Source organism: Sciurus carolinensis, chromosome 3 (assembly GCF_902686445.1).
Source record: "Sciurus carolinensis chromosome 3, mSciCar1.2, whole genome shotgun sequence".
Lineage (NCBI taxonomy): Eukaryota > Metazoa > Chordata > Mammalia > Rodentia > Sciuridae > Sciurus > Sciurus carolinensis.
Window position 1 is genome coordinate 179,104,181 of NC_062215.1, and position 22,656 is coordinate 179,126,836.

The window sequence follows — 22,656 nt, forward strand, 5'->3', positions numbered from 1 at the left end:
TGTCTGGGTCGAGTGCCAAACTTAACCTCTTTATCATTAAGAGGAGACCAACAGACAAAACAAACTGACCCACTTCACCCAGGTTGCCCAAGAAAAGAACTGGGAGAAAGTTTAGCCCCCTTGGGAGTGGCTGAGTTTTAGAAGGCCTCTTTGATGTGGCCGTCCACATTCAGCACAATTCTGGTTTGTTTCTTTGCGCTTTTTAGGGGTGTGTGTGTATATATAGGGTTGCTCTTTCTTGAGGGATGAATGGAGCAGGTGCTATACATTTCACTTCTCTGAAAACTTTGGTGCTTTCAAAAGGCCCGTGGAAGGTTGTTAGCAGCCAGGAGCACTCGTGGAAATGGGGGGAGCTGGTCCCTGGTGAATACACATCAAGGATTTCTCATGGCAGGAAGGCCTTCTGATAATGAAGGGAGAATCGATACTGTGGCCGTAATGAGCTGCAGAGGAGGCCCTTTCTGCTGGCCACCGCCTTCCCAAGACCCATGCTGAGCAGCTTTGAAAGACCATTCATTAATTACCTACCTGCGTGTGGTGCACGATTCCTGCTTGCCCCTTGGCCCAAAGGCCCAGCCTGGAGCTTGTGCCTACTCAGTGGGGGGAGGCAGGGGCCTGTTGTGGAGTGATGGTGGCCATAGACCCTGGGGACAGGGTCTCGCATGGGATTGGGCTGCCTTTCCCACTGATGTCGGAATCAGACTTGAAGAGGGGAGGATGGGTGTAGTCCTTAACGACAGCCGTACCCTACATTCCTGCAGGGGCCCATTCTTGGTTCTTTGGTCCTATTTGGTTTCCTGGGATAAGAAGTCTACTTACTGACGTTTGCAGGGCACGCTAAGTCCTCCCCATCCGCTCTGTTCGCCCAGCCTTGATTCCTGAATTCGTCCATAGACTGATGGGAAAGACCGTGGGTGGGTATCTGACTCAGTTGGAGGTAGAGTAGCACCTTCCCCAGGTCCTGGAAGGGCATGAGGAGTTCTCACCTGGCCAAGAGAGCCTGGATTCTAGGGCGGCCCTCTCAGAAAAAAAGTCTGAGTCAGCTTCCCATAATTCCCTGGCCCTGGATGGTCTTCCGTCAGGAGGAACAAGGTTTGAAGATTCTCAGTGTGCACTCCTCATGCCAACCCCTCCTGGGACCGTGGGCTGCAGGGGTCGGCAACTGTGAACCTACGAGCTATATCCAGAGCACACCCTTCCCCAGGGCTGCCATCGGGGGACTGGAACTGGCCACCAGGAAGTCTTTGTGCAGAGAGTGCATAGCAGGTGCACTGTTCGAACAGGGCTGTTCCTGCTGCAGGGAACTCAGGGAGCTGTGTGGAGAGCTTGGGATCCAGGCTGCCCCATCTTCCCTCCCCAGTGTGCATAGGCCTCAGGTCAGTGCTAAGCCTCTGATTGCATTTCCTGGTGCCTCCTCTGTTGGTGGGCTCTGCCTTCTGTCATGCATGTGTGCTACATAAAGCAGCAGAGCTTAGGGATGGGAAGATTACTGAGGAAAACAGAACCCAGACTGGATTCAGACGTGTAAGAGATGGGTTAAAATCGGCATCTGTTTGAGATTCGAGGCTTGACCATTTGTGTGTGTGGGCAGGGCTGGCAAGCATGTGACTGAAAAAATAAAGGTGGCATCCAGGTATGGTGGTGCTCACCCGAAATCCCATTTATTTGGGAGGCTGAGGCAGGAGGATCAAGTTCAGGGCCAACCTGGGGAACTCAGGGAGACCCTACCTCAAAATAAAAAATAAAAAGAGCTGTGGGTGTAGCTCAGTGGTGGAGAGCTTGCCTAGCATGTTCAAGGCCTCGGGTTCAGTCCTCAACCTGCAGAACAACACAGACATGGCTCAACCATTGAAGCAGATGTCATTCTTGGTTTGGGGCAGGGGCAGGTGAAGGAGAGGAGGCCCAGGAAGGCTCAGCCAGGAGGCAGTGAGCTCAATGACAACTGACATCTGCCTTCCCTGCAGCGCTGTCACCTCACTGTGGATGAGGGACTGTGTAGTCCTTCCATGGTGTTCCCCTCCCGCTGTGTGAGGTATAAACCAAACCATGCTGGATCTTTGGACATGGGCTGTCTACATTCCTTGCCTGCCAGAGCTCACACGTCAGGGACATGGGACACTGGCCTCTGGCCCACTGGCAGCAGATTCTGATTCCCATGGTCTGGCAGAATTGTGGTGGATTCTACCACATGAGCCCCGGGTAGGTGGGGTCCCAGTGCACCTGCCAGCCAAAAGAAGCCTGGGTGCAGCCAGGAGGTCAGCAAGTATCTGCACATGCAGGGAGGGGTGGGGGAGGATGCCTTCCCTCGGGGGCTTGCTTGCCTTCCTGACCCAGGTGGCCATATCCTGGCAGCAAGAGTGTACTCAGACAGATATGATACAAGAGCCTCAGGTTTCTTTCCCGTTTCTTCCCATTTTCTGGCTTTCCTAGCTGCTAGGAGGAAGGTCTGCTATGGGCCTCTGGTCCTGTGTGCCTGGATGCCAGCTGTGTCCCAGCCTCTCCTCTGTAGCTGTGGTAACCATGGATTCATAGAAGGACCTTGCACAGGGCTGCGTGCCAGGGGCTTGACTTTCCTCCTCCAGCTCTGGTCTCCCTAGCTGCCAAGTGTAGGTGCTGGCAGGTCGGCACCTAAACCAGGCCCCCTTTTCTAGGCAAGAGGCAGGTTGAGCGCCATCAGACGGGCATTTCTCACCAACCGTTTTGCTTTTCTAATCGCCTCTCTCACATCCCATCACCCAAACCCCACATCTGAAAACCCAGGAAGACCAAATTTCCTTTACAGATGTCCTTTGCTTAGAAACTCCTTAAACACAGCATCTGTCCACTTGCCCAATGAACACACGTGCCCTGTATGTTCTGAGAGTGTTAGTAGCTCCTTAGAAATACGCAGCTGAGCTTTAAAGGCATGGCAGCCCAAATGTACCTGACAGCCCAAACGTCGCTGGGGATTTCACCTGCCACTCCATCTCATCTTTACTGATCTCAAACATCACGTTGGCATCCTGGAAGAACTGGTCCGTGAGAGACTGAAGATGGTCCAGGTCTCCTGCCACCAGCGCAGCGTGGTACTCCAGTTCCGGGGACCCTGCTCTAACCTGAGGCTCTTTTTCCATCTTCTGAAAGATCTGAAGCTTTCTTCTGGCTGGCTGTGGCCGTCTGTCCATTGCAGAGCAGTTGATTTCTGAACGGTTCTTCAGGAGGGAAGGATGGTCTTGTGGAGCAGGAGCTATTTCTATTGTCGTTACTCAATTGTCCTCTGGTTGGGGCCCGATGGTGGTGTATTTATAACTCCTGTGGACTCTGATGTGATAATGGTTACTTGATATGACCAGGGTCATGTGACCACTGAGATGCCACAGTGCTCGGCCACCCCTGTGACTGTATAGATACTGACTTCAGAGAAAGACACATCTGTCTGTCTCCAAACTGCTCTCCATGTGTCTAGGGGAGACGCCCGGTGCACACATTTAGCCGTGATGGACTCTCCTCCTTCACCTGCTCTTGGGCAGATGACTCCCCAGATGCCTCTCTGCCGACTGGAGTGTAGTTACTCTCGTAGTGCCCACTGTCAGGAGGATAGAGCCCAAGGGACTGCCCTGGTCGGTGCCCTCCATGCTGTTTTCATGTGGCTTAGGAACTAAGAATGGCTTCTAATTTATAAATGCTTGGGCAAAAAAAATCAAAAGAGGAATATTTCCTGACATGAAAATTACAGGAATTCAAACTTCAGTGTCCATAAATAGTTTGCCGGATCCCTCCATTTCATTCATTTACATGTTGTCTACTGCTGCTTTCAAACGTGGTATGGCAGGATTGAGTGGTTTTGACAGTGACTGGTGGCCCACAGAGCCAGAAATGTTTTATTCTCCAGCTCTTTGCAGGAAGAAGGCGCTCTAGTCTTGAAGTTAAGAGAGTTGGCCAACCCCTAGCAAATGCCCATTCATAATTCTTACTAATAAACTGTTGCCACGTAAAGTGGGTGAGGCCTCTCCTCACTTCGAAGGCCCCCTCTGCCTTCTGTTCCATTCTCTTTCTCTGTCGCTGTGGCCTCCAGTGAGTGACATTTGACCTGAAGCTGCAGCAGTCCCAAAGAGGCAGGCCCAGTTGGAGGCCCAGCTGGCTGCAAATGACCAGACTCTGCATGAGTGTCCCTTGGTGGGGAGCTCATAGGTCAGGACTTCATCTGAGGTGGTGGCCTGTGAGTTACTTCCAGTCTCTGTGACTGTATCCCAAAATGTGCATCCCTTTTCAAGATAAGAAGTCCCACAATTAAAAAAAAAAAAGAATAATAAATTTTTAAAAAAATTAATAACTAACCATAGGCTGAGCATCCCTAATCTGAAAATCTGAAATGCTCCAAAATCTGAACCTTTTTGAGGGTTGTATGAAATTTTGGATTTTGGAGTACTTTGGATTTCAAATTTTCAGATTTGGGTGCTCAACTGGTAAAGTCTATGTAAATGTTCCAAAATCCAAACAACTCTAAAATCTGAAACCCTTCTGGTCCCAAGCATTTTGGATAGGGAATAGTTGTTATTTACTACAGTTTAGTTCAGAGTTTTAAATAAAGCTCTTTTCCCACCTTAGATTGTAAATAATAATAAACTATTACACACACATGCACACACACACACACACACTCTCTCTCTCTCTCTCTCTCTCTCTCTCTATCTATCTCTCACATACTCACATACTTTATAGCTCCTGCTCATTCCCCCCAGGAAGTTGGTCAAGTACCAGTCCTCAGGTCTGTCCACATGCATCATGATCAAAGCAGGAAGAGGGTCAGGAGGGCTGTGCCTGACAGTGCAGCCAGCCAGGAGAGCTGGACACACACGTTTGCCCAGGGAGGTGTGATACAGCTGCCATCCACATGCTGCCAGCAGGAGACACGGGACCCGGGCATCTTGTGCCTGTGTGGTGTTGCAGTCAAGCGAACAAGTCAGAAGCAACAGAGTTCATCCAGGCAGTCCAGATTCTTAAGCCCCTCTTGCCCACGTTCCTGCCTCTGGGTTCTGCACATGAAGGCTGCCCGTGACTCCCTCCTCTCTCTCAGCTCCGCCAGAGCTGTGAGCCCCAGAGTGGACAGGCTTGCTATTTCTGAGAATAACCTGGTCTCTGGGCTGCCCACTTCCCAGGCATTCCCAACCAAGGGAGTTCCCCCAGGAAGGCATGTTTACCCTGTTGCAGACTGAGTTCCACACCACTGTGTGCCCAGGCTGAACTGAGGCCCAGCGGTTCCCCACAAATGGTCAAACCCACACCTGCTCCACAGAGGATGTGGTGGGTGAGGTACCCTGTCTGTCTGTCTGGGTTGTCCTCACACAGGCAGATTCAGGGTACTGATTGTGCCATAAAAGCAGAGGACTCACGTTGCTGAGGGACAGCTATGGCTGGAGTCAGGGTGATGTGGACATGAGCTGTAGTTATTGCTTTTCAATACCAATATTAAGCTCATTGGATATGTCATTTCTTTATGCATAGCCATCGGGACATCTTTTCTACAGCAGATTGTTTGTTACTAGATACATTTCTGAAAGACTTATTCAAGCACAACATTACTGTTAGTAGTAGTAGTAATAGTACCAGGGATTGAACCCAGGGACACTTAACCACTGAGGCTCATCCCCAGTCTTTTTTTTGTATTTTATTTAGAGACAGGATGTCACTGAGTTGCTTAGAGCCTCACTAAGTTGCTGAGGCTGACTTTGAACTCATGATCCTCCTGCCTTAGCCTCCCAAGCTGCTGGGATTATAGGCTGGCTCAAGCACCACTTTAATATGACCCTGTTTGAGTTTGCATTTCACTTTAAACTGGAGGATTTTTTTTTTTTTTGTACCTGATATAATTCGTCATGGGGTATTTTTAAAAGGGGTGGGGCTCTGAGGTGAGTCCAGGGGAAAGCCATTCTACACTGCCTCCTATGCTAAATTTAGCTCCCATGTGTTTTCGTCAACAGCTCCCTAAATATCCAAGCTTGATTTCAGTAGGTAGGGAGTAGTGGTCAAGAACAGACTTGGTGCTTTGTGAGAGTTTTAAAAATAGCCCACGGTAGACAGCACTGCTTCGTAAGTGGGGCATGGGGGTGACTTACAGGCCTGGCAGGGAGCTATCTTTTTTTTTAAAGACAGGAATAGACACATTGTTGACTATTACATTAGACAAACAAACCTGAAAACCAACCCTCCATTCATGTATTCATTCAATGAACATTTATGTAATCTTTATGTTTTAGGGGTTTCAGGGTATGAGGTTTTGGAGATTCAGAAGTATAAATGATAGTACCCCTGCCAGCAAGGACCACACTGGCAAAAGCAATGGCCAGGGAACCCCAGTAGACAAGCGTCGGTTGCCATTCTTTCTCACTAGCTGGGTGGCATCCTTTAGGGATTCCAGTGTCACCGTTTCCTGACCCAGTGCTCCTGGCTGGGCTTCCCTTGCCTGCTGCACCCGGTTCTGCCCATCCAGACCTTGTTGGGTCAAAAGCCATTTTCGTGTCATTTTATCACCTCTGTCCCTGGCAGCTTGGTCAAACCCAAGGCATAGACTCAACTCGATTCTTCTCTTCTCTGCTAATGTAAGTCCATATGAAAACTCAGTTTCTTTCAAGAGTAAATTTGCTGAGAAGTTGCCCCAAATTTTGAGGAAATTTGGATAGTACCTAAGGACCTGAAGACTAGAGTTTCAGTTGTCAAATGGGAAAAGAATTTGGATTCCTCAGGTTCACAAACTTCACATTAGCCCTGGGAAAGATCCCTCAGGGCATTATGAAAAAGATGGTTTGGGAATATCTAGAAAAGGACTGGGATCACGTGGATCTCCAGGGGTCCCTAAGAACACGGCAAGGGGACCAGAAGGATTGTCTCTTGTGCCTGGGTTATTCACTGCTGAGGAGGGGATAGAGCAGCAAGCGTGTGTATTTCAATCTTCGATGCAAAGTGGTATGAAAACTTTTTGGAGTGGAAAAACTACGTGTCTTTCTGCTATGAGCCAGCTATGGCCGAGCCTTCAGCCCTGCAATTACGCATGAAGACTGAGCCTTAACGCTGACAGTCCGTCTGATGGGGGGCGGGGAGACTACCAAGCAGCAGCCTGCCTTGTTCTTGTGCAGTACAGCTTTTATAGGGCAGCGTGAGGTTAGATCTTCACGATGGCACAGCATGTTGGAAACAACTAACTTGTTTGCTAGTACGAAGAAAACATTTGACCCAGCGACAGAACAGGATGTTCTCATGATGTGCCAGGAAACGTACACCTAGGGATGCAGCAGGTAGTACAGTTGGGGCCTTATTTTTCTCCTTAAACAGGGTCATCGTGCCCCACAAGCACGAGCCCCCATGAGTTCTTGCCGCCCTGCCATGGGCAGCGCTCCAGCCTCCTTGGCTTTGGCTAGTAAACAGGAGCTCCGCATGCGGATTCTTCAGGGTGCACTTTCCATGACCTCAGGAGATAGGACCCCAACCTCTTTCTTTAGGAAGACCTGGCCGAAAAACTCAACCTGGAGAAATAATACACACGACGCCTACCGAAGAGAGGCTCACACCTCGGCTGTGAGACGGAGTCACCTGTGAGCCTGACGATGGCTGCTGCCCGGCTCCACGGCTGAGTCTCTGGTGTGTGTCGGGCTCAGCGTGGGCTCAGGGCTGCTGGGAGCTCTCCAGGTGCTGCTAACAGGCAGCAGGGGTGAGAACCACTGCGGAGAAAAGGAAAGCTGCGGAGCCTGCTTCAGCCCCACCCTGAGCACGTGCAGAGTTGGGCCTGCAGCAGGCCCGGGCAGGGTTCTGAAGGAGGAAACAGGCCAGAGCAAAGATGCCTCCATCTGATGTCCTAACTCCGGCATGCAGGATCCTGTTTCCTTGTGAATCTTGGGGCACAAGCTGCCACTCATTGCTGTGGCTCTCCTCTTGCTCTTACTAGATGTTGCTCTTTCTTCTTTGCAAAGCTCAGAAGTGTTTGGGGCCGCGGGTGAGCTGATGTTTGTGACTGCGTTTACAGTGCATAAATGCAGCAAGTCACTGAAGCTGTTTCACAACATGCCAAGCGTGTCTGCAGCCAGAGAAGCTGTCAGCCAGGCGTGCGCTCGGGGGACACCATCACTGAGGCCCTGGCGGGAAGACTGGAGAGCCCCGGCTTGGCCTCCTGGTGTTTCCTTCCACCTCTGTCCCTTCTGCTCTGCCCCCGTGCTGGTTGGTGCACACGTCAGCTCCTTTGATCTTCCTTGCTGGGTGTGTTTTTACACTAACCCACTACCAGCACGAATGAGCGTGGTTGGGCGGGGGGCGAGTGGGCTGATTGCAGTTTGCACAGCCTCATCCTGCCTTCTCCAGCCTGGCTCTGCTTCCTCGCGCTCTGGTGCCACCATTAAAATCCTCCCTCTTTGGTTTGCAGTGTGGTTCCATGCTTTCTCAGTCCCTGCAGGGTTTCAGCTTCTGCGCCAGGGAGCCGGGTAGAGAAATTGCTCCTGAACAAATACAGTGCCCTCCTTGAGAGAACGGGATTCTGGCGAATTACAGATTTCTCCAAATCAGTAAGTACACTTAGCCCTTTGAGTTCTTCAGATGAACCACCGAGTGGCACCTACCTCTTTGACGGAGGAACCTCATTTGTGTGGGTAGACCATGGAAGGGTAGCAAACGCAGGTAGTTTCTGCGGCCTTTTATTACAGAGTGTGGAAAGAATTTTGGAAAAGGAAGGCAAAATCCAAGCAGGACAGGATGCTCAGCTTTCGTCTGGATGACTGAGTGAATAGACTAAGTTTCTTCAAAATCTAGCCACACAGTACCTGGATTTCAGATGTAATTTTGCAAAGAATATTCTTAGGACTTAAATAATAAGCATAATGTTTTATCTACAGGACCATAAAAACTAGTTTTTCATAACCGAGTCTTGTCGTGTAGACAAGAGGGACTTTTCGTTCTGGATCAAATGAGATGAAAAAGGTAAAATCTACCTTGAAATTCTAATGGGATCCGGGAATGATAGTGTTTGAGAGTAATGATTTTCTCGGCAACAGTGGGACGATGGCCTCCTGTCATTGAGGTGACAAGTGTTCTCTCCCCCCAGCAGCTCTGGGCCAGCTCTGCTGGTGCTCTGTGGAACAGTCCAGCTAGATCTGGACGTGGGCTGACTGGCTGCTGCATGGCAGCCAGCTTCTTTCTCAGGCAGCAACTCTCCGTGAAGGGAGGGTTTCGGAGGCAGCCGGTGCCCCTGCCATTTTCTCATGTTCATGGGTTCTTGGGTTGGGCCAAGGTTCTGACTCTTTCCTGGGTCATTGGAAAATATCTGACTTCCTCCTGGAGTCAAGGTCCACGTAACTTGATAGAGGAGGGCAGGAAGCCAGAGCCCGTGGACACGCGAGATTCATGCTCACTTTCTCACCCGCACCCATGGATACTGCTGGTGAGGTCACCCTGCCCTCCCTGGATGACCGTGTCTGCAGATGGTGGTGTTCTAACCCCCCGGGGCCCTGGGATGACATTACTCCCAACAACATGGTGGCCACAGACCTGATGGTGGCTTCGCTCTCACCCCCTCTCCCTGGTGTTAATCTCACCGCAAAATTTCTAAAGTCCACCCTTCCTTTACCTCTCCTCCCTGAGGGTTTTTTTTTTTTTTTTTTTTTTTTTTTTGGTTTTAATTTTTTAAAAATAAGAAGCTGGGCAGGTGTGTAGGGCTGTATTTTTATGACTTCGAAGACACATCCACCAGAGTTAGTCACATAGACATTAATATCAAAAATGTTAACTATCTTAACCTCCTGTCTGAATAACAATGTTAGCACATCACACCTCATTTAACAAAACATTACAACATTTTACTTCCTCAGATCAAGTGTATCTATTAATAATGACTTAAATTGTCTGTACTGATTTCACATTATTAAGAAATCTCATTCCCATCATGTGGAAGAAAACAATATGGGGGGGGAACAAACCACCCCCATAACTTATTTTCCAATGTTGCTACCGAGCAGAGCCCAGCGCAGAGAATGCAAAACAACAAAGTCGCTCCTCATTATTAATGTGATCTTATCCAAAGGTCAAGTGCTGCTTTCATTGACAGCCCACGAAGGCTTTTTCTGGAAGCTTAGAAACAAAGGTGCCCTTGAACACTGAGCATCCACTGTGGCTTAGTGCAAAATGGAGCTGCCAGATCCTCAGGCTGCAGAACCTGGGGCAGATAGCCCTGGAAGGACATTTATAGACTCTGGGGACATTGCTGGAAAGCATATCATGGACGCTTTCCCTGATAAAGGTGACGGAGTTTCTTTACAACTGTCATGGGGATTTAATTACATGATGAAATTGCAGCTTCTGCCTCTTGAGACAAATTGCATGTTCAGACTGATTGTTTTTTATGAATCTCACACAGGGAGCAAAATACTTCTCTCTTGAAGTTGGTTTGCCTGATTGTTATGCTGATCATTGTCAGTGCCCCTTTTAGAAGTTTCCTGAGCCTGCTGCTGGGCAGGGGCGGGGTCTCCCTGGGGTCTCTTTTGGTCCCTTTGCAACTCTGCAAAGGGCCACTCAAGGCCAGTTTTGTCTGATGGACTGAGAGTTTGTTGGAATTATTTTTTTATTGGCAAAAAATTAGAACTTTAAAACTCCATCAGAAAAACAGGAAAAATTATTAAAATATGAAGGAATATTAAACATACAAAATGCCAAATTTTTCTAATTTAAAATGTAAGTTAAACTTTTTTTTTGCCTACCAAATTATGAAAGATTTTTTTAGAATTCGAGTTTTGGGAGAGTTTATTGATGCTGATGCTTCCATAATTTGCACGTGGGAGGGTAAATTTCTACAGAGTTTGGAAATTCATGTTGAATTTACATATTCTGAGTATTTTTTTCAGGTACTAGAAGCACAAGGAGAGAGAGAGTAGAGATCCTAGCCATTGAGGAGTGGCAGGTTGGCAGGAGAGGCGTGGCCACCGTCCGCTGGCAATGCAGTGGAATGGCCACAGCACAGAGTGCAGGAACACAGGGTGCTCCAGGTGAGGCAGGGAGGAGGGCACCCGGGAGGCCCAGGGAAACAGGGCGAGATTGGTGTGTTCTTCTGGGGCGTGTTTCCTCTTCACCTGCTGTCCGGGAGCTGACAGCTGTCACTGTGGGCAGAGAGAGAGGCAGGCATCGCTGACAAGGGGGCCAGCTGGAAGCTGATGGAGGGGTCAGGAGCAGACCCGGGTAGGAAGTAAACCAGCGAGGCAGTGGGGCTGAGGTTCAGAGCGGGGGCGAGGCAGGGCCTCACACTGTGTAGACGCAGCCCACCGCTGGGGAGCCTTAAGGTTGGAAGGAGAGGCAGAGAGCCGCCTCGCCCGAGCACCCTGCCCAACGGGGCCAAATCCACTGGCGGGCCCCGGTGCAGGCGGAGAGGTCCTGCCATTCTGACCCAATGTGGGAAAACGATGACAAGCCGTGAGCTCCAAAGCTGTCACTGCAGCTAGCCAAGGCACGGTCAGGTGGGTCGCGAGAGCACCTCCTGCTGCCAACCAGGCTTCCTAGGTGTTGATCCTGGAAAACACCCTGTGGGTCCAACTCCAGCCAGCATCCAACTGTGAGGCCCCAGGCCCCTGAGCCACCTGGAAGGACGGGTGGCCAGCAGGCACCAGGACAGGAGGCAGCAAAGGAGACTGCGGGCGAAGGCAGAGGAAGGGCCAGAAACAAGGGCCTTGGCACCACAGGTTAGACCTTCTCTCAACCACCGGGGCGAAGGCCCAGGGAGTTTCTGGTCTTTTTTTTTTTTTTAATCCCAATTTGCTACAACTGATTCTCTTTCAAAACCCAATGAAAATTAATCACTAAAAAGAAAAAAAAAGACACACAATTGCACATCCACTGACATGAAAGTCAGGTTGCTGTGTCCCCTTGTGAGAGACGTTTCTCAGGGCTGTCTCCTCAGTGCCCAGCAGCCCCAGGCTACACCTGCCTCCCAGCGGGCTCAGAGCAGCACTGCCACCTGCCCGTCTTGGGAGCCCAGGATAAGTTAGCTCCTCCAATTCCTGCCAGAAAATGGAAACGGTCTGCTGTTGGACAGGGGTCACCAAACTTTTCTGTGAAGTACCAGAGATAAATGTTCTGTGTTCTACGTTTATGGGCTGTGTGGTCTCTGTGGTGACGAATCAGCAGGAGGGCAGCCGGAGACGCTGTGGGAACGCAGGGGGTGGTCGCGCTTCCACAAAACTTTATTCACAAAACCAGGCAGCTGGTCCTGGCGAGGCTGGCTGGGCAGGAGCGAGCCCTTGCAGGTGGTGGTGGAGGGCCACGCGCCTCCGGACCGCAAGTTCTCGGTCCAGCCTTCTCCGCACGCTTCGCCCTCCTCCACTCCAGTGAAACCTGCTCCTTGGTTTTAGGAGACTGGAGGAGACTCAGGATGTCATTGAGCCTCCGTCGGCCCTGCCTCCAGTCTGCTCTACTTGACTTTGTAAATTTATGTCTTCCACCCCCAAATTTGTGGAACAGTTTGGTAGCTATTTCTCTGAGTGTTTTTCCTGTTCATTCTCTTCCCCCTCTTTCTGCCACTGCAGTTGAACACATCAGAGCTTTTATATGATCCCACAGTCCTGGGTCATTTTTTATTTTCTGCCAGACTGGGAACTTTCTATTGATATGTTTTCAAATTTGCTGGTTATTTTTTTTCTTCTGTCATCCTTGATGTTCTGTTAACCCATTGTTGACAAGAATAAGACCAACCCCAGCTTCAAGGGAAGTGGAGACCAGTATTTTCTTCTGGGTGAGTATTTTGTGTTTCCAGGGGGAGTCTCATAGCAAGGGAGGGAGGGGGCTTGGGAGGGCGAGAGCCGACAGCTGGCCTGTGTCTCCTGGCTCACTCCTCCACTCTGTCCTTCCTACCTAGGTCAAAGAGTCGCACGGTTTTCTTTCTTCTTTTCCAAGTTATATGGTCTCATTGCTCTGCTGAATGGCTCCTCACTGCCTTTGCAAACACGTGTACCTGCGAAGTCTAGAGTTCATGTCCTCACAAGCTACAGTCCCACGAGGCAGACACACACCCCAGTTCCAGCTGGGTCCCAGGGCCCTGCTTTGTCTCCCTGCTGTGCCTCCCCAGGCAACCCCACTTCCTCCCTTTGGCTTATTTCTGTCCGTGGCATCCTCTCTGAGCATGCTCGTCTTTGCCAGGCCAATCTGGGAGATTGCTATTCCTAATAGCTGTGCTGCTTGACCCATAAATATTTATTTTAGACCTACTACGTGCCCAGATATGGTGAATAAGACCTGGTCTTATTCAACATCTGGGTGCGGAAGTTGGTAGAGGCAGTAACGGGAAAACAGAGCGGGAAGGTGGGAGCCGGGCGCGTGCTTGCCACTTGCAGCGGTTTCGCGGGAGTGTCACTCTGAAGCAGAGCCTCCATTGCAGGCAGCCGCCTTCATCTCGGAAGGCACAACATCCTCTTCCCTATTATCCTCGTTTCTTTTTGTTCTTTCGAAACTCTCCAGTGTGCTCGGGAGTGATGCTAATAGAAGGATGTCATCAGCATACATTATTTCTTTATTAGCCTGTTTCTCAATTTTGATTCTGAAAATATCCTGATTTAGTCTAATTGCAATTTCACCGCGTTCCAGAGGCAGTGACGGTTGGTCCTGGGGGGAGCGGAGACGCGACCCTGTAGGGTTTTCCTTCCTGCCCATATGCCTTTGAAGCTGGACCATTAGCTCTAAGGCGTGCATCTCATCTCATCACAGTGTGATCCAACCTGCTTCTGGGAAAAATAAGCGCCCGGGTTGGGGGGCTGTCTCGTAGAAAGCAAAGAAATATTCTAATTTTAGGTGGGGAGAGAGATTTTTCTGTATCTAAAGCAGGGGCTGCAGCAGCAGCCATTTTATTCCTAAATAATTTAACTATATTCAAAGATAATCTGATGTTATTGTAGGAAAGTGTATTTCTAATAAATTCCACTTGATCTGGGTGAATCAATTCAGGCAGCACATAATTGAGTCTGTTAGCAAGGACTTTAGCAAGAATTTTGCAATCAGCGTTAATTAAGAAGATGGGACAATAATTTGTGCATAATTCCGGATCTTTTCCTGGCTTGTGAATCAAAGTAATAAGAGCAATGCTCAGGCTGGTGGTGGGATAGTGTCATTAGGTGCTGATTTATAAGTGCTTAGAAAGGTTTAATTTCATTTTGCTTCGAGCAGGGTCTCCCTGCCCCCACGTTCTCTGGCCGGGTGAGCAGCTGAGTTGGCGGATGCTTCTCTTTCCTTCCTTGTCGTGGTGACCTCCTGCTTCCAGTTTCTACTTTTATTCTCTAGAGGAGCACCTTGCCCATCCATCCATGTTTTTTTTTACCCTGAATACTTTTGCTGAATTACTGGAGCCCAGGGACTCCAGGCTATTGATGTTGTGTGTGCATGTGCGTTTATGCTCATGCACATGAATGTGTGTGTGTGTGCATGTGTGAGCTGCTCTCAAGTCAAAGGAGCTTCACAGGGGCGTTTCTCTCATGCACCCCTGCACAGTGCCTCTGGCTAGGCAGGCAGCAGGAGGCTTGGAATACAAGACGAGAGACACCTGGGTTATACTCTGCTCCTTACTGGCCACTCACCAGTGAACTCAGCCAGCCTCAGGGTCCTGCCTGCAAATGCAGCCGTAGGTGAGGCTAGGCCCCATGGGACACTGGGAGTGCACTGGGTTGGTGCAGCCCATTGGCTCTGGGGCCTTGTGTGTGGAGCTCAACTTCTCTGAGCCTTGTTTTCCTCTGCTGGAAAATATTGGCTCTGAGTTGTCAGTTCTTCTGCCTGCAGGTAAGGTGGTTCCTGGTCTAACTGAGATATGGTTACTTGGTCAGTAGGTACAGCTGGGAAGCTGGTCTTCCACCAGCCTCCCCTCTGATAGCCTCACTGCCCAGCTGACCTGAAAGTGGCCCTTGACTCTTCTGGTGAAGGCAGGGGAAGGTCTACACAGGTCCTTTTAGGCTGAGCCACTCCTGGGAAGGCACCTGGGGAGGAAGGAGTGCTGTTAGCCTCCCTGACACAGTGAGACTTCAAACTGTAGTTAGTGCAGTTTGTATAGACCCTTGGAGTTGATGCAGAATAATCTCATTTTTTTTTTCCTAAATGAGGAAATTAAGGTTTGGACAGATGGGCCTACTCATTCAAGATTACCTCGGTAGTGGCAGAGCCCAGGTGGGAACCTAGCTCACCTCACCGTGGCCTTTCGCCCCTCCCATTACGCCACTGTCCATTGGCATGTGCACCTCCTAGCGCTGGAAGAGGAGGCAGGAGCTGCACTGGCTTAGCTGAGGTCCAGCTGTTTGTCCTGGCACTGTCCCTCCCCGTGCACAGGGAAGCATGGCCTAGCGTCCAGCTGTGGACGAGAAGTGTAATTCAAAAGCCCGACCAGCTCACGTGTGTGCACGTGTCCATTGCGCATTTACCCGGCTCGTTCTCTACCTATACAGATCTCTTAATAAAGACCCAATTAGTATTTCTTTAACTTTCCTCTGGATGCTTAAATACCATTACCCCAAACACAACAGAATGCCTCTATTTTTCTATTTCAATCAGGAATTCAAGTAGCATCTTGACTTGTATATAATATATCAGCAGCAAAATCATAGGATGCTGACATCCTTAATAATAGCAATTAGTAATCAGTTGTTCCTTAAGTAGTTTGATTACACCAGTTACCAAATTGTGCAGTTGATGCATATGGGGGGCCTTGCCACCCTCCCCCGCTGTCCTTTCTCCCTCTCTGTTCTTGGAGCCGAGTGGGCCGATTGGTAATGAAGGTACAGGGACCATTAATGCAGTAATGCAGAGTTCGCCAATGTTAGATGGTAAAGGCTTGGCTCTGGCAGAAAGTAGAATTAAATATTTCTTTGCAGGAAAATGAATTCCAGGTGTGTGTGTGGAAATGCAGTGTGTCCACCTGGCGGAGCATCCACTGAGGAGTTTGGCTGGCCCTGGCTGTCCCCGTACCCTGAGTCCGAAGCCCGAGTAAGGCTCTGGATCTGGTATCCAGGCGAGGTGTTAGGCGAGGTCCTGCCCTGGAGGAGGGGCACCGGAGTCTGAAACCTCGGGGGTGGGGGTGGAAGCAGAAGCCAGGGCCGTGGTTGGGCATGGCCTCGTGTCACCTCCAAAGGCTCATTGCTGGAAGCTTGGTCCCACGCTTCCCAAGAGGACTATGATGCTGGGGAACTGGCAGAGCCTTTGGGAAGTGCAGCCCAGTGGGAGGAGGCTACGTGGCGGAGGGCTTGCTCTCAGAGGGGTGGGCGCAGACCTCCTGGGACCCGAGTCAGAAACAAAACCTGTGATGAAGTGAGCAGGCCAAGATGGCCCTCAGAGCCTTGGGCTTCCTCTCTCACCGTATCGTCTCTGATAAAGGGCTGCCTGTCTTGGAGGTTCAGCTGCCAAAACTGTGAATTAAATAAACTTCTTTTTTCCTTTTTTTTTTTTTTTTTGCAGGATAGGGTTTAAACCCAGGGCCTTGTGCATGTTAGGTAAATGCTCTCACCAAGCTACGTCCCCTCCCTTTTTAAAAAAAATGTATTTTATTTTGGTCTCACCTAAGTTGCCCAGGCTGGCCTCAACATGCGTCCTCCCAGGTAGCTAGGATTACAGGCATGTACCGCCACTATGAGTACCTCTTCCCTTTATAAAGTACCCAACTTCAGGTGTTTTGTTATAGCATCAGAAAATAGACTCAGACAGCCATGCATTTCCAAAACAATGCAGACTAAGGGTACTACACTCTGGCAGGAGGTGAATGGGAGGACCTCTCCCGAATAGGGTCTGGAGGGACAGGATGGCAAAGGTGAGCAGGGGAGGTGTCGTCTGACGGGAGTTTCCTGAGGGGATGGGGAAGCTGACTGTGGGCGAGCTGGGACCTTAGCTCTGCTCGGGTCTTTCTCACGTACACGCCATTGCTGGACTCCATCTGTGGGTCGGGGGTCTCCGTGGCAGGAGTGCAGAGCTGGTAACACAGGACTCCTCGTAGCAGGAGTGAGGAGGGACAGTCCAGGGCTGGGGAGGGCCACAGTGGCTCCTCCTGGAGCAGGCTGAGCGCACCCCAGAGGTTTCTGTGCCCTTGGGACATCTCGCTGGGCATCCCGAGCGCATCCTTGCTGGAGAGCTGGCGTCTTTGCCAGGGCACAGCTGAAGCGGATCCCGACCGGTGACCTTTCTCCTGCCTCCAGCCCGCCTCAGGCACACGTGCGCCTGCAAGCCTCCAGGAAAAGCCCTTCCCTCTGTTGTCTTGGACAGGACACATCAAAACAAATGATTTTTTTCTTCTGTTCAATTTAGTGGAATAAAAAATTCACGGGACAATTACAGTGGTTTAGAAGGATCCCTGTGTGACTGCCAACCAGCAGAGAACCCTTACTTTTTCCTATTTTTGCAACATTGTCTCCTTTTGAATGATCCCCAGAATTCTGTCAACCCAGGTTGTCCTGGGAGGGAAATCTCCTCTCTTCCCTCAAATGCTCTGGCCACCTTGACCCTTGGCAGGTGCCTTCTCCCCTGCTGGGCATCCCTGGCTCCGCCCCCTCCTGGCCCAGCCCTCTTCCTGCTGCTGCCAACCTTCACCTTCACGTTCCTCCTCCCGAGGAATCTTCAGTTCTTTCCAGTGCCCGTTCCCATACTGGCTACTGCCATGAATTCCAGAAATTCTCAGCCCGTACACGTCTGTCGGAATGCGGTGGCTCTTGTTCCTTCGGGGATGTTCTGCAAGGACTCAGGTGTTCCTTGAGAGCAGAGGAGCACCCTCCTGAGTCCTTGGGATGCTGGCCTCAGGCAGGGAGAAGGAAGAGGCCCATTCCACAACCCCGGGCCAGCACATCCCAGGGAGGGTCTGCCAGCACCCGTTCCACGGTCATCGGCAAGTGAAAGCAAAGTTGACGTCAGATGAGAAACCACGGCGAGTGTGGTTGCATTCCCAAAGTCCCTTTGTCGGTAGACCACTGAGCCCTTGCTCCGCCAGTGCCAATCTCCGGGGGCAGGATGAGCAAGGAGCCCTTCCCAGCTCAATCCGTCCTGGAACTTTTCTCAGAAGCTCTAGGACCTCTGGGGAGCACACTCGAACCTCCTATCTTCATTAGTAAAAGGAGATGTTGGCTCCGAGAGGGGGAGTCTTTCTTGAGGTCACACAGTTCCCTGGTGGCAGAACTGGGCTTGACTCTGAGAGCCTCACTCTAAGGCAGCTGCTTCTCCTGGCTCCCCGTGAGCTGCTGGTGATGACGCCTCTGGGTCACAGGCTCCTGCGAGGGAGCTTCCCGTGGGACGTGTTCCTTCTCCACTCTCCCCCTGTCACACAGAGACTTCACACGTGACAGACTCACAGATCCCTCTGCCTCCTGCCCCTCAAACAAGTCCTTCCCACTGAGCAACCCTGCTCTTCCCGTCTTTGTCCCTTTATCTTTGCTTATCCCCCTGCCTGAGTCCAGACCTTGCTGTCCCCTCCCGACTGGACCCACCTCCTTCCCTTCTTTGTCTCCTTCAGCCCTACTTTCCCAATCCAGCCAGAGTGGCACGCCACACACGCAGGTCCGGCCACAGCAGTCTGCTCTCTCTGCGACAAAATCACTGAGACACCCCCAGCACACGCCTGCTCATACAGGGTACCATCACCCTGCACTGAAGTGACCCGAGCAGACTGAGCGCCTAACGTATGTCCTCAGCCTCCCACCGGCCCTGTGCTCTGGACCCTGCCGTTTGGCCGGGAATGGTCCATATGTACGGCGGTGTCCGTGAGCAGTGGATTCACTGGGAAGGGCATGAGGCTCCCCACACAAATCTCACTGGGTTTAGCAAAAGGAGGGGCAGCGAAGGTTTAGCAGGGCGAACGGCAACGTGGGAAGCAATGAGGGAGGATCACAGACGCACCAACTTTCCACCGGCCAGGACGGGTTTGCAGAGGAGGGTGTGTGGAGAGCAGTGGCCTGACCACAGGGCACAGGAAAGGAGGCCAAGCAGGGTGGCAGGAGCCATGGGGGGAGTCTCCATTCCTGCACCTGAAGGGCCACTAAGGAAGAGGGTGCTGCCAGCCAGGAGCGTGGTCCATAGCAGGAGGGTGTTGCCAAACTGCAGCAGCTGTCTGGCAGGGAAGGGCCCAGGGAGCAAATAACCTGCCCTTTCCCCTCCTTCCAGCACCTTCTATAAGCTGCGCCCAACAGGAGCCAGAGGGCAGAGGTGGATTGATGCAGTTCATAAAGATCAGCCTCAAGGGCGGGCAGGGGGCATTAGCAAGGTGGGTTTGCAGGGCAAGTCCAAAAGACAGAGCTGAACACTTCTAGTCAAACTGCCACTTGTGATCAGAAAGGCCTCCCCTTTCAGCCCCCAGGGCCACCTCCTGGAGAGATGTATCAAGTTTGGGATCATGGCTCCTGGGACCAGGGACCTCAGCTATTAGCAAGACCAAGGTAGAGAAGAAATGGGTAGTTTCTCCCTAAAGCCTAACACAGCTTTTTAAACCCCCAATGAGAAGCAGCCCAGGAAGAACGCAGCCTCGGTGTGGGAGTGGGGGACGGGGCTCTCGAGACGCCCAGCCTGGACTGCTCTCTTCATCTTGTTGAAAGCCCTGTTTCTTGGCTCATGTCCTGAGCGTGTTCCATGCTGGGGCTGGCTCCTCCTGCATGGGTGCACCTGGGAGTCACATACATGCACGTGTTCGTGTGCACATGTGTGCCGTGCATGAGCATTCATGCACACGCCTCTGGAGCTCTGACTATTGAGCAGAGAGGAGCCTTTGACATCCCCAGGCCAAGACTGGCATCACAGGGACACTGGACCAGCCAGAAAACAGCAGAATATGATTAAAAGTGAATTGGACCAGGGAGAACATCTTCAGCAAACACAACCAGGGTTATACCTGTTATGTGCAGAAGTCCTACTAAATGACAGAGAGCACCAAAGAGATATAGTCGCATCTCACGTCAAGAGGCCTCTAAAGAAAGGTGAAGTCCTTTGTCCTGGCCAGTAAAGAATGGATGGACGAGCAGGCAGCAAAGAATTGCACGCATGCAATGATTAAGTTGGCGATTCAGACGTGAGGATTCATTACTGCCATGCTTATGGTTGGGGGGGTCCTGGCAAACGGCTCGCTGTCAGAGGGAAGAGAAGTCCTTATGGAAACCTTGAAACACACTCAAAGAAATTTTAGATTCTCATTCTGGTAATGGGCTCCTAGCAATGCATCCTAAGGACAAATCCCAAATAAGGAAAGTCATGTCAATTCTGATGAAGATGCTAATGATGCCATTATTTATAGGAACTGATACCCTCCTCCTGTAGACATTTGGTTTAAGTGTCTTGTGATCAGTCACCTCCGCTGACGCCATGGTTTGGACATGAGGTGTTCCACAATCAAGATTCAGTCATGAGAACCACAACCTGATCCGTGAATTAATCCACTTCACGGATTCAAAATTTGAAAGAGCTAGGACTGTTGGGCTGGGTGGTGACTGCAGGCAGGTGGGGTGTGGTGGGGGCAGTGGGCTGCGGAGGGCGGGCCTTTGCCGTCTAGGTTCCGTTCCTGGCGCCTGTTCTCTCTCTGCTCCCTGGCTGTGGGGAGCTGGCTGCCTTGCCCCTCCACACCCTCTGTCATGAAAGTCTGCCTCAGCTGGGCCAGAGCAGCGGTGTCAGCTGATCACGGACCGAACCTCTGAAAGGGTGAGCCAGAACAAACCTTTCCTCCCCAAGTCGTTCTTGTCAGGTATTTGGTGACAGAAACAAAAAGCCAACTAACACAATAGGCAACTGAAATTTGGAAGCGTAGGTGGCAGCGTGGAAAATAGGTTTCTTAGATCTCAAGAAAGAGCCCCAAACGCTACCTGTGATACGGTTATAAGGCAGCAGGGTCCACCCTGCACAAGGACCCACGTGGGAGAACAGAGACCTGAGCACAGCCACTTGCTTGGACGGGGCACCCAGGATGAGTCCTCCTTTCTAATTATTTTGTGGGGTGCTGTGCTGTTGCTCATATAGCGCACCTACCCAGGCTGCGTGCAGTGTGCACCTGTGTCTCTGTCAAAGTTGTCAGAACCAAGGTGAAGTCGCTGTGTCAAGTCTGACAAGCAGTGACGCCAGGAGGGTGTGAAGGAGGGAGCCGCACACGTGTGCCCAGAAACAAAGACCTCACCCAAGTCTCCGCCAGAGCCACGGCCTTGCAGAGGCCACCGTGACCTTGCACAGAAAATGCTTCTGCAGGGCCATCTGCCCAGCCACTGCCCGTCCAGCCTCGTCCGGATGCCATGCTGGCTATTGATCCTTGCAGCCAAGGATCAGTGTGTGAACACGTGGGACCCTTCCCACTCGCCTCCAACTCCGCCCCTGGCCTCAGCCGCCTCGTGTGCACACGGTCACTGTGGCCTGTGTGCTCCCATTACAACGCCCATCCAGAATCAACCCATTCTCTTTGGAGACTCTGGCTCCCTTAGTCATTTAGGTCGGTATTTGTACACGGAGGCATCTGACACCCAAGCACACGTCCTCTGCCCTTTCCCGCCCGGCCCCTCTGCTCCAGGCATGGCCCACCCTGCTGGGGAGAGAGCCATTTCCTCCCCCACTGGCCTCATTCTGGTTACCGAGCAGCATGCCTGGGGGCAGCTGAGCCGCGGGGTCTTTCATCCAGTCGTCGTTGGCCAGCTCGATCGCCGCGTCCACCGGCTCCACCTCCGTGCAGATCAGCTCCCTCAGTGTCCCCTCATCCTTGGCGTCCAGGGCAGTCTTTAATCTCCTCACCAAATCTGAATCCACGGGGTAATCGGGCAGGTCACCCGAGCAGGACATAGCGATGTTTGTGTGCGGACCAGTCCTTCTCTTCCTCTAATCTCGGGCCAAAGTCAGCAGCTGCCTGGGGAGTGAGTGGCGCGGGCTATAAATAGCAGGGCTCCTGTGGCTCCCTCCCAGGCAGCTATGAGGTCGCCTTCCCGGCACAGGGAGGAGCGATTCTAGACAGGGGTGGTGGACATATTAGTGGGTACTGGGCAAGGAAGGGGCAGCGCTTGAAAAGAAAGCTCTTGGGAACGCGGTTGAGCAACGTCTCCTTTCGTCAAAAGTGAGGTTCTATCCTGAAAGTTTGGAACCCCTCCCCAGACGGGGCTGGGCCCCTCTGCTCTGTTGAAAGGAACGTTTTTTTTGATATTCTGTTCCACACCCTCTACTTCATCTGAAAGGACAGTGTGGGTACCGTGAAGTGGACGTGCCTGGCACTCAACAGAATGCAAGGCACTCTTGGGTTTCTGAACTCAGAGATGGACTGGCTGGTCTCCGGGGGACAGAAGCACAGACGAGGGGACTGGGAAGGGACCTGACGTTAGCTGCGCCCCCTCCCCAGGGCTGATGAGCTTGGCTCAGCGTGACAGTGCCCCACCCTGCAGGGGCCACACCTGCCTGGATTCACCTGCACTCCTGGGGAGGGGTGGGCTGTGTTCTCATGGTGACCCGTCTCCAGTACTGCTGGCTGTCCCTGTGTCCACCTGTGCACAGACATGGCTGTTTCGGTAGTGTCCCTGCCAACGCCAGTGTGCTGTGGCCTCCGAGGGGCCACCTTGGGTCCTGACCTTGCCACCTTTCCCTTCCTTGCCTTCTCTTTTCTCTCCTTGGGCTTAATTTTATGTGTCACCTTGACTGAGCCACGTGTGCAGATCTTGGTCATACCTTATTCTGGATGTTTCTGAGAAGAGGTTTTTCGGATGA

General features: G+C 51.5%; 1 protein-coding gene across 2 annotated transcripts in view; it reads right to left on the reverse strand.

Annotated features, from left to right (window-relative positions):
* The window catches only part of Asb18 (ankyrin repeat and SOCS box containing 18), a 60,558-nt gene extending 38,772 nt beyond the window's left edge, over window positions 1-21,786 (reverse strand). The window contains exons 1-2 of one of the 2 annotated variants that reach the window (XM_047547138.1): window positions 21,543-21,786; window positions 2,924-3,046 (exon numbers count right to left, since the gene is read on the reverse strand). In XM_047547138.1, coding sequence (XP_047403094.1) covers window positions 2,924-3,046; window positions 21,543-21,747 — 328 coding nt within the window. In that variant the 5' untranslated portion in view covers window positions 21,748-21,786. The remainder of the gene's footprint in view (window positions 1-2,923; window positions 3,047-21,542) is intronic. The other variant, XM_047547137.1, reaches the window with a different exon arrangement.
* Window positions 21,787-22,656: the final 870 nt, after the last annotated feature.